The sequence below is a fragment of the Ranitomeya imitator genome, chromosome 1 (genome assembly GCF_032444005.1).
Source record: "Ranitomeya imitator isolate aRanImi1 chromosome 1, aRanImi1.pri, whole genome shotgun sequence".
Classification (NCBI taxonomy): domain Eukaryota; kingdom Metazoa; phylum Chordata; class Amphibia; order Anura; family Dendrobatidae; genus Ranitomeya; species Ranitomeya imitator.
In genome coordinates this window covers 462,580,513-462,592,944 of record NC_091282.1, presented here as the reverse complement: position 1 = coordinate 462,592,944, position 12,432 = coordinate 462,580,513, and the positions used below count along the sequence as shown (strand labels likewise).

The 12,432-nt window shown below is 39.5% G+C and overlaps 1 protein-coding gene across 2 annotated transcripts in view; it reads left to right on the top strand.

Moving 5' to 3' along the window:
* MPDZ (multiple PDZ domain crumbs cell polarity complex component) overlaps nt 1–3,841 on the top strand; it is a 246,070-nt gene extending 242,229 nt beyond the window's left edge. For both annotated transcript variants that reach the window (XM_069764966.1, XM_069764959.1), the window contains one exon: nt 1,488–3,841. In XM_069764966.1, the coding sequence (XP_069621067.1) occupies nt 1,488–1,634 (147 nt within the window). In that variant the 3' untranslated portion in view covers nt 1,635–3,841. The remainder of the gene's footprint in view (nt 1–1,487) is intronic.
* Nucleotides 3,842–12,432: the final 8,591 nt, after the last annotated feature.

Genomic DNA, 12,432 nt, shown 5'->3' with positions numbered 1-12,432 from the left:
TCCTGTTGACAGCTGTTAGAGGACTTATTTTTGTTAGGACAATTTGTAGATTTTTCTGGTACCAATTTGCAGTATATGTGTCGTTTTGATGATTTTTTAAATTTAATCTTTTGTGAAACAATGTGACATAAAAACAGCAATTCTGCCTTTCTTGTGACCATGCAGTGAGAGAAATAGTCGGCTCATTTTATACATTGGGTCGTTATGAACACAATGATGCCAAATATTTCCAGTTTATTTCCATTTTAGCACTTTTGTACGCCATGTTGTCAGAGCTGTTCTTCTTTTTACATTTTCATATACAGAGCTATGAGGAGGGCTTAGTTATTCAGTTATTGTTTTACTCATTCACCAAGATAGCGAAGTGACAAGCTAAAGTTTATAGTACCATATGAAAATAATGGCCTTGACTCATCAAGATCAGCGTTTTACACACCGGCCTTAATGAGGAGGTGTGCTGACTTGGATGCTCCTGATTCACGAAGAGGTGCACACCTCTTAATTAATCCGGAACATCTGAAAAGTGGCATGCGCCTCTCCATGAAGCTTACTCCACTCGAGGACTCGGGTAAGATCTGTGGCATAAGGAGCACCACAGATTTTCATGAAATTGACAAATGATGCTTACCATGCCACGTCCCAGCTCCACGCATCAATGGCTGTACAGGGGCTTGACAACGTTAAATTGTTGCAAAATTTTAGTGCAAGCTCACATTGCATCAGTATTTTTTTACTTTTCTAAACTTTTGACTCCAGAATTCTGTAAGCTTCTGAAAAATATTTAAAAAGGTTGTCCAGGTTTTGGCCAGGTGGCCACGAGGTTATATGACTACAAGCATGTGATATGCATACTCCTGGCCACATTCCGAATAGACATGTGCAAACTCACTCAATTTACTTGTATTGAAAGGGTCTTCACATGTCTAGTGGGAAATGTAGCCGTAAGTGTGCATATCGCATACTTGTGGGCATATGACCGCCTAGTCTTTCCGCAGGCACCGAAGAATCCTCACAATGTGTGATGCTAGCCCTATAAGGATTCATAAGTCTACAGTCACATAGAGTGACTGCAGACTTTCGTGAAAAACCTGGACAACCCCTTTAAAGTGTGAGGAAAGTAGTGTGACTTGCCCATCATCTAATCAAAAACCAAAACCTGTCTCCTAATCTGTAAAAACAATAAGAAGAATTTTGTTTTGCATTCCCCGGTTACTCACTGTCCTAATGTAAAGCGGAGCTTATGCTTTGTGGTATGATGTCACTCTTATCGCTATTTCATTTAATCACTGAATTACTGTTTATTCTTAAATAAAACAAGTTTAAAAAAAATTGTGAAAGTTGGAATTGGAACAAGTAGCCGCATTGTAGTAACACTTTCATGGTATCTGTAAGGGAACATTTTAGCCTTTGTTTCGTAAGTTATGAAACTTTCCCCCTGGTTTTTTATTTATAACGATATATTTTTTTTTTCCCATGTCTTGTTGCAGGGGGCAGCATCTGAAGACGGTCGCTTAAACAGAGGGGACCAGATCATTGCTGTGAATGGACAGAGTTTGGAAGGTGTGACTCACGAGGAAGCAGTCGCGATTTTGAAGCGGACAAAGGGAACTGTTACACTTACAGTGCTGTCCTGACCTCATGACATCTTTACCACCAGCTTTCAGGGTCCATTTTAGGTTCTCCAGCGCTTTCCCCTGTGAAAGTACATAAAGCAGTCAAGCTCATACTCTAGGTCAGCTGTGTGTCTGGGAGAATGTTTACCTAGCTGCTGTCATTTAACACCCGCGATGTACATTGTAAGGACAGCGGATATGTACCAGCTTATTCAGATGACTTGCGTGCATGGTTCCTGGAGGCCAGGTTCCAATAGCTCTTTCTTTAGCCACAATGGAAGTATTTTAATGGTGTAGGTCTACTATACTTAGCACAAATGTGTGAAGAGCAGGGAACTTGGCAACACAAGATCATGTCTTTCTCTTGAAAAACAAACATTTTGTAGGCCACTTCTATTTTTATTGTTGCTGTATTTTTACTACGCTTCCATGTCTTTTGTATCACTGCTTTGCTGCTACTTAGCCTATGAACAAATTAATGTTCTGTTATTGTGTCTGTCTTTACAAGTACACTGGACAAATTAAGATTTATTTTAGCATACTTATACGTTTTTACGTAGTTGATGTTTTTTGCTCAACTTTGTATTATCTTGGTAAAAAAAATGTATTTTATTCGAAGACTATTGCAGGTACAAATATTTTCTATTGGCCAGAATAGTTTATATTTTTCTTTAGGATGTAATGATTATAAGTTCTCATACACAGACAAATCTCTAATATTTCTGCTTCACTAGCAGTCTATTGTGGTCATGTCGGTAATGTAAGCCAAGCAGAATCCATTGGCCTCACTCAATCCTAGCTGGTCATCGTGGTAAGATCTCTCAGAAAGAAGTTCTACAATATATTTTTTAATTTATTATATTTTGGTCATTTAATTATCTACAATAGTGATTCCTGAACGTATTTGCTGTTTGGAAACTCTAAAATGCACATATACAAATTGCCTCTTCCATGAGGAGGACTCGAAATCTAGTGCCACCTATTGAAAGTAGCAACCCTAAAATTCAATATCGACCCTTTAACTAGCCTTGCCACATTACTTAGGATAAGAAGCCAAACTACAATCTCAATTTGTAGACAGATATTTCTGGGTGTTGCTGCCCCTCCTCAGTGCAAAACATGAGATTTGATTTGGCTGTATGAGAAGCCTCTGACTGGAGTCTAAGGTGTAATGTTTCTCCTTGTGGAGAGTGACATGCCAGGGTATTTACTTTCCTAGAGGAACATTGCATGGCCTATAAGTCGATAGACAAAAAAGGTAAATCCAGCTTCAGAAATTGCAATGATTAACCCCTTAACCTCTGAGCTGTTTTCGTTTTTCGCTCTCCTTTTTTCCAGAGCCATTACTTTTTTATTTTTCCATTGTACTTTTGAACTATACCATTGGTTTTACCATGTTGTGTAACAGGAAACAGGAAAAAATTCCAAGTGCAGTGAAATTGCAAAAAAAAGTGCAATCCCACACTTGTTTTTTTTTTGGCTTTTTTGCTAGGTTCACTAAATGCTAAAACTGACCTGCCATTATGATTCTCCAGGTCTTTACGAGTTCATAGACACCAAACATGTCTAGGTTCTTTTTTATCTAAGTGGTGAGAAAAAATTCCAAAGTTTAAAAAAAAAATGCGCAGTTTTCTGATATCGGTAGCGTCTCTATTTTTTGTGGTCTGGGGTCGGATGAGGGTTTATTTCTTGCGTGCCGAGCTGCCGTTTTTAATGACACTATTTTTATGCAGATACGTTCTTTTGATCGCCTGTTATTGCATTTTAATGCAATGTCGCAGCGACCAAAAAACGTAATTCTGGGGTTTTGATTTTTTTTCTCAGTACGCCGTTTAGTGATCAGGTTAATCTTTTATTAGAGAAAAAGAAAAAAGCAAGCTCACCAGTCCTCCAGAGAAGCACGGAACTCCGTCTTGATGCGACGTGAAAATCATGAAAGAAAAAGCAAATGTTCCAGCTTCATGTAGATAAAATGTAAATCTTTAATCCAAAAATGTAAAAGGTACACGCTCCTCGGACCTCACCATAACCCCGTGAGGATAGCGACGCGTTTCGACTGCAACCGCAGTCTTTATCCAAGCTAATCTATCCTATGCACAAACCAGTATAAAAGGACCCTTGTACCAATCAGCAGATCCCTGCAAATCACATGGTCAAAAGGTCCTAAATATCCGGTAACAACGTGAAAATAAAATGAAATAGATGAAAACCATATATATAATTGAATTAAAAAAAAAGAAATAAAGAATTATATAAATAACAAAATTAAACAAATGCTGCAATAAATTGGATGCTAATAATGAAACATTATTTCATTTCTGCTATTTAAACCGTCAGCAAAGCGTGTGCCCAAAATAAAGATCCAATATGCTTCACGAGTGAGCAAAAGTCTATGAATGTCCCCACCTCGATGTGGTTTTTTAATTTTCTCAACACCTGTGACCCGGAAAGATGAAATGTCCCGTGAATGGTAATCAATAAAATGTTTAGCAGCAGAAGATATGCTACCATTGTTGGTTCCTTATATTGGAAATGTCATATAGATGTTCCGCAATGCGATTTTTTAATTTGCGGATAGTGCAACCTATGTAAGATTTGTTGCATACAACACAATCAATTTTATATATAACAAAATGAGTGTTGCAATTAATGAATTCCTGTATATAGAATAGATTTGTGCTTTTCTAGCAACAATGATGCAACCATTTTGCTAAATTTTAGCAAGAATAGGGTCCTCATATAAGATCGGTATAGATTTATAAATTATGCTTTTGATATTATTAAATTGCGGGCTGTACTGTAAACATACAAAGTGTTTGCCTATTGCCGGCATTGGTTGCAGCATTGTTGCTAACAGGTGGTGTGATAAGATCATTATGCTTTCTTTTGGACACGATATTTAAAGCTCTATTTAACATCCAGTTGGGATAGCCACGCTGTTTGAACTTAGTACATGACTTAATCAAATCCTGTTTCAGAGCAACATTATAATTGCAGTTGCGTTTTAACCTTGTAAATTCTCCAACCGGGATTGATTGCACAGTGTGTTTAAGATGGCTGCTGTTTGCTTTTTCTTTCATAATCCTTTTATTATTGATAGATCGGGCAATTCTAAACACGGCGATACCAAATATGTGTAGGTTTGATTTTTTATTTTTGAATGGGGCGAAAGCGGGTTGATTTGAACTTTTATATTTTATTTATTTTTTTCATATTTTTAAAAACTTTTTTTTTACTTTTGGCATGATTCAATAGCTTCCATGGGAGGCTAGAAGCTGCCACAGCTTGATCGGCTCTGCTACATAGAGGCGATGCTCAGATCGCCTCTGTGTAGCTGAATTGCAGGCTTGCTATGAGCGCCGACCACAGGAATCCGGCATCAACAACCATAGAGGTCTCAAGACCTCTGGTTGTCATGCCGACACATTGGTGACCCGCGATCACGTGATGCAGGTCACCAGTGTGCGCATTTCTTGCTCGATGGCCAGAAGTGTTTGTTAATGCTGCTGTCAGAGTTTGACAACGGCATTTAATTAGTTAATAGCTGCTGGCGGATCGCGATTCCGCCCGCGGCTATTGCGGGCACATGTCAGCTGTTCAAAACAGGTGGGCTCACCGCCAGAGCCCACATCAATGCGGGGGATACTGCCATCGGCGTAATAGTACGTCATATGGCAGTAAGGGGTTAAAGACCTGAGGGTCTGAAACGCGTCTGCTCATCATCTCCCCAAGCCGGGGCTGTGACTACCTGAGGGTCTGAAACGCGTCTGCTCATCATCTCCCCAAGCCAGGGCTGTGACTACCATGCTGTTTTACTTTTAATTTACCTAATAAATGTGCAACTTTTACATACATCGGATTCCTGAAGCTGGATTTACCTTTTTCGGCTATAGATTGATCTTCCTGCTGCACTGCTTGATTTTCCTTGCTCCAGACTCTGCTGTGGGTAAGCCTATAAGGCCTATAAGTCTCATTACACTGGCTCGTCAGGCATGTCAGTCTCCACAAGGAGAAACATTGTCCCTTAGACCCTAAAACTCATATGGAACCTCTTAAACCTATTCCAACCTCCTAAAGCTAAGTCTAGTGGTGGTGTATATAAATGAGTTTGACAATGTTTGCCACTACGGTCATAATGTGATTATGTGAAGGAAATGTTGCATTGTAAAATGGTTTGAGAATGTGTTTAGAGCCAAAAAAACAAAACAAAAAGCTTTTCAGTGTTAATAATGAAAGTCAGTTTAAGACGACAGAAGAATGTCAGCACCTACACACAATGTAGTTATGCGGTAGACAACATTTCGAGCCGGTCTGCCTGGCATTGTCAGATCAACAGTGTCATTTGTTAACGGAGTCAGATTTCTCCGGGGAACAATTGCCATCTTTGTTTGTACTGTACATTAGGGAATGTCAAGGATTTATACATATCTTATCGGAAACGCCTAACACTAATCTTCATTCCCCGAATTTCTCAGCCTGTGGGATCTCAGCAATATGTTTTCTTTAGCTTTATAATATAACCCTCACTCCTGAAACAGTCTTAAATATATACACATTATAAATGCGCCTTTGTGTACCTTAGTTTTTATTATAAGAGTGTAAGGCAACCAGAAAAAAAGTACGATAATAATCCCCTCCCAAAATATACATCAGTATTAAACACGTCACATATTTTAGCACACTGGAATCATTTTCCATTCATTCTTTACCTTTTAGCATTAAGCCTTCTTTAGAGCTAACGTTTCCTGACAATTATTTTCTGAATTTATCTTCATAGAGGTTAGAGCTCCTTTTTCTAGAGCTTCAATTTCCCTGCATATAGTTTTATATATATTTATACCTAGTGTTGGATCTAGGTAGTCCAGATTTTAGAGTTATTGCTATGTATCTATGCAGATGATAAGCATCTGTATTACAAAAAATAGGACACAGTTTTGGATGTGTTTAAATTGAACAATAAATGATTGAGTTTGAAGTCGAACATTCATTCTAAAGAATCTTATGGCACGAACGAAACTGATATACACAGGTAGAATAACCCATACAAAGTTGGATGTTTCTCATGATGTGCCTCTTGTCCATTTAAAGAGTCCCCATTTGATCAGCCCAGGATACATCCTGATTAGAGAACTATTATGATGATCTCTCTGCCCCAATGGAGGTACACTTATATCTCTCAAGCATTTCATATGTGACCACAGTTTTTGTCCGTATAGACTGATGTACAGTGGGGAAAAAAAGTATTTAGTCAGTCAGCAATAGTGCAAGTTCCACCACTTAAAAAGATGAGAGGCGTCTGTAATTTACATCATAGGTAGACCTCAACTATGGGAGACAAACTGAGAAAAAAAAATCCAGAAAATCACATTGTCTGTTTTTTTAACAATTTATTTGCATATTATGGTGGAAAATAAGTATTTGGTCAGAAACAAACAATCAAGATTTCTGGCTCTCACAGACATGTAACGTCTTCTTTAAGAGTCTCCTCTTTCCTCCACTCATTACCTGTAGTAATAGCACCTGTTTAAACTTCTTATCAGTATAAAAAGACACCTGTGCACACCCTCAAACAGTCTGACTCCAAACTCCACTATGGTGAAGACCAAAGAGCTGTCAAAGGACACCAGAAACAAAATTGTAGCCCTGCACCAGGCTGGGAAGACTGAATCTGCAATAGCCAACCAGCTTGGAGTGAAGAAATCAACAGTGGGAGCAATAATTAGAAAATGGAAGACATACAAGACCACTGATAATCTCCCTCGATCTGGGGCTCCACGCAAAATCCCACCCCGTGGGGTCAGAATGATCACAAGAACGGTGAGCAAAAATCCCAGAACCACGCGGGGGGACCTAGTGAATGAACTGCAGAGAGCTGGGACCAATGTAACAAGGCCTACCATAAGTAACACACTACGCCACCATGGACTCAGATCCTGCAGTGCCAGACGTGTCCCACTGCTTAAGCCAGTACATGTCCGGGCCCGTCTGAAGTTTGCTAGAGAGCATTTGGATGATCCAGAGGAGTTTTGGGAGAATGTCCTATGGTCTGATGAAACCAAACTGGAACTGTTTGGTAGAAACACAACTTGTCGTGTTTGGAGGAAAAAGAATACTGAGTTGCATCCATCAAACACCATACCTACTGTAAAGCATGGTGGTGGAAACATCATGCTTTGGGGCTGTTTCTCTGCAAAGGGGCCAGGACGACTGATCCGGGTACATGAAAGAATGAATGGGGCATTGTATCGTGAGATTTTGAGTGCAAACCTCCTTCCATCAGCAAGGGCATTGAAGATGAAACGTGGCTGGGTCTTTCAACATGACAATGATCCAAAGCACACCGCCAGGGCAACGAAGGAGTGGCTTAGTAAGAAGCATTTCAAGGTCCTGGAGTGGCCTAGCCAGTCTCCAGATCTCAACCCTATAGAAAACCTTTGGAGGGAGGTGAAAGTCCGTGTTGCCAAGCGAAAAGCCAAAAACATCACTGCTCTAGAGGAGATCTGCATGTAGGAATGGGCCAACATACCAACAACAGTGTGTGGCAACCTTGTGAAGACTTACAGAAAACGTTTGACCTCTGTCATTGCCAACAAAGGATATATTACAAAGTATTGAGATGAAATTTTGTTTCTGACCAAATACTTATTTTCCACCATAATATGCAAATAAATTGTTAAAAAAACAGACAATGTGATTTTCTGGATTTTTTTTTCTCAGTTTGTCTCCCATAGTTGAGGTCTACCTATGATGTAAATTACAGACGCCTCTCATCTTTTTAAGTGGTGGAACTTGCACTATTGCTGACTGACTAAATACTTTTTTGCCCCACTGTAGCTAACGTAAACAATCCATTTCATGCACACTTATCGATATCACAGGTCTGCCTGACGTGGTTGTTAGATTCCATCATATCACAACAGTCATCATGCAGAATAAGTACTAGCTATGGTTTGAGATTCTTACAGCTGCAGAAAGCATAGTAATGTTCAGTATTTGGTCAGCTATACTTCAGCTGATTACATGTGGGGAGTGGGCTGCATTGTATACTACGGGCAGAAGATTGTTTTCAAGTGAAACATTAGGTTATATTTATTGTTACATATATATATATATATATATATATATATATATATATACAGTCATGGCCAAATTTTTTGGTACCCTTGAAATTGCTTGTGTGTGTGTGTGACACAAAAGAAAACATGTATTATTGTAATAAGTTTCTGGAACAATTTCGAGGATGCTAACACTTTCAGCAATGACTGTATTTTATAGGGGTGGTCCGAAATGAAAGTTGATTTTAATCCTAAATGTCTAATGTAGTGCTCTAATTGCTTTTCTAATATACTTTGATTAAAAAGTCCCTATCATTCCTTTTTTTTTGTTCCATTTTGAAAATGTTTTTTTTTGAGCATCCACAGTGCATACTGGAATACTCAAATGGTGCAGCTGCAGCCACAGCTGCTTTCCCAGGCCTAAAAAGAAGCTTCATCGGTGATATCCATTTTAGGCGCTTAGCTAGTTCCTGCTCTATTAAACATGTGTCTGTTGTACATGCTCAGTGTTAGCTCACTGTGAAATATTCCTTTTCCGTGCACAGTGACAGTGCGCTCCCTTGCCAGAGAACTGACAAGCCAGCATGTAAGTGCACTGTCTGTGCACATTGAAAAAGAGAGAATGTGGTGAGCAAAGGCCAGCACAGTCCCTGAATCAGACGTCACTGTCTTTTGCTGGCTCATCACCTCCCATTAGAGCCGACGAGGGAAAGTACTGTCGCTGCCCATTGGAAAGGAATATAGCACAATAGCAGATACTGAGCATGTGTTGGAATTGACAACGGACACATACTCAATAGAACGGGGACAAGTAAAGCCCCTTAAAAAGGAGGTCACTGATGACTCTTCGTTTCATGGCAAGGAAAGCCGCTGCGGCAGTGACTGCAGACCAGACTCCCTGATGACGTTGTGTTTAAGTATCCCAACATGCACATGAGCTTGTCAAATGAAAGGTCATCAAAAAGGAAGTTAAAAAAAAAAAGCAGTTAGATAGTGTAGAGAGGGAAGAGTAGGGACTATTTAAGCAAAGTGTGTTAGAAAAGTGATTAGATTATTCCATTAAATAGATAGACATTGAGGATTAAAGGGAACCTGTCACCCCCAAAATCGAAGATGAGCTAAGCCCACCAGCATCAGGGGCTTATCTACAGCATTCTGGAATGCTGTAGATAAGCCCCCGATGTATCCTAAAAGATGAGAAAAAGAGGTTAGATTATACTCACCCAGGGGCAGTCCTGGTACGATGGGCGTCGCGGTCCGGTCCGGGGCCTCCCATCTTCTTAAAATGACGTCCTTTGGGCTGGGGCTCCGGCGTAGTACTTTGTCTGCCCTCAACAGGGCAGACAAAGTACGCCTGCGCCGGAGCTGCAGCGTGAGTACAAGAAGAGGACATCATTGTAAGAAGATGGGAGGCCCCGGACCGCGACGCCCATCGTATCGGGACCGCCCCTGGGTAAGCATAATCTAACCTCTTCTCATCTTTTAGGATACATTGGGGCTTATCTACAGCATTCCAGAATACTGTAGAGAAGCCCCTGATGCCGGTTGGCTTAGCTCACCTTCGATTTTGGGGGTGACAGGTTCCCTTTAAATAAAACTTTAGTTTCGGGCCAATCCACACTGAAAGCAATAATATTAACCTAATTGCTAAGATTATAGACTGATTATTGACATCTGACAGCTTGGCTCCTTAATAGTTGGGAAACTGTATTTCCTTTGCTTAGAACCAGTCACAAAGAACTAGAGGCATCTTGTCGCGTTCAGTATTTACTTACTTCATTAAGTGTATGTTCATTTCTACTAGATAACTGTAGCTGAAACCTGTCATGTATTCTCGAAATATGGAAAAGGTAACGAAATATACCGTACCTAGAATTTTCTAGAAAATCTGAGGATTATTCTAAGTGATTGTTGAAGTATTAAATGTTACATCATAAATGAATATGTAGATTTTTCTTTTTTATTATTTGCTATATTACATGGGTTTCTGGAATTTGAGGATCTATCGACTGATCAGCTAATTGAGTGGGACCATGGTTTACCATTGTTGGCACCAGGGCTGTGGACTCAGTAAGACAATCCTCAGACTCCTCAATTTCCCGGACTCCACGACTCTCCAGTACTGGTCACTACTGAGCATATGCATAAAGGGCACCACAGATTCATCTCAACTAAAAGCCGAAATCCTTAGATCAGGAACAGAATAGACATTTATAGGACATTTCATTACTTTCCCCAATTCTTATGAAAAATGTTCACCACATACTGCATTGTACTACTGTACCCAATTTATTATATATTTTAGGAGTCTGAGTCGGTCCATTTTATACCGACTTCGACTCCGACAAGGTGGACACCGACTCCACAGCCCTGGATAGCACAGTGCTATGCATTATGTAGTGGCCATTGATGGTACTTCAAGCAATGAGCCATTCACTTGTTTGGGGGGTTGAGCTTGAAGAATCCTTCATAGCCACTATATAATGTAAGGAGCTGAGCTACTTCAATCAACAAATCATAGGAGTGATGGGGGTCACACCCCCACTGATTTGATATTAATGACCTAATAGATCATAAGGCTTAGAAAACCCTTTCAGCCTAATGAGCTCATGTAGCTCTTGAATTTTAGAATTTACATATCTTTCTTTAAACTTAAGGATTTGAGGCCAGCCTCAAGTGTTTTCTCTTTTACCATATGTACACACAGATTTTGTGTTCAGATATTTCTAACATTAAATCCACATAATCATCTTGAAGCGCCTCATGCTCCATTTTGTGGCACATGGAGTGCATCAATACTGTGAGCCTGCAGCACAGTCCGTGCGCCTCCATATGCCTCAGTGTTCTAATATTGTAAAAATGTTCTATACAGTCCCACTGTTAGCTGCCTAAGCCCTATCTTACAAGTCTGGTCAGTGTTTGAATTGGATTCTATATTGGTTTTTCTTCGTTTTGTTTTTTGATATACAGTATATGTATGGAGAGAGAGCGATCTCTAATACAAATGTTCTGCACTACAATACCAAGTGTTTTTAGAAAGTCTGTTAGGTTATTAGTTTAGATGGATTAAGAGCAAAAATACTGTATGAGAGTTTTAATGTTTGATTATGTAATTTTTAGGTCCAAAATTTAGGGTGGGTTCATTTCTTAATAAATCTTTATAGTGATCAGAGCTTTTTTTTGCTCATATGGCGCTCGAAACCTCATGTCTAGAAATGATTTGAAGGAAACCAGCTTCCACTAGAGGGAGCTTGGGAGGTTACTGCATACTGTCTTTTCATTGATTTCAATGTAAAACCAATCACCGTAATCTCCTACTCTTCTTCTAGTACTGGTCGCCATGTTATGTTTCTTTCGATGCATGGGCTTTAGTATTGTATCAGCAAAACTGAGCACTAAATGCTATAAATGAAATTAACGAGCACAGAACATTGAACTTATTTAGAATTATAATCTAAAAGGGTGTAATTACAGTTTATGGTGGTACACTGCTTTTGTATGTGAATATCTTGTCATTTTTTTATCGATCCAGAACACTGTCTGCTCCTTACCGTTATCCAAACAATCCACAGTTTTAATACTTCTTCCATTACGCATCTGAAGTTTAAAGGAAGGTTGAGCTTATAGTATTTTCCCCTTTTAATCCTTCCTTTCCGACTCCCAGATGAATATTACTTTTTATTTATACCTTGCTTAGTAACCGCATACTTGACCAGTGGTAGACAACGCCAGAGCTCCTGACTTGGGAGAAACAGCATTGGCAC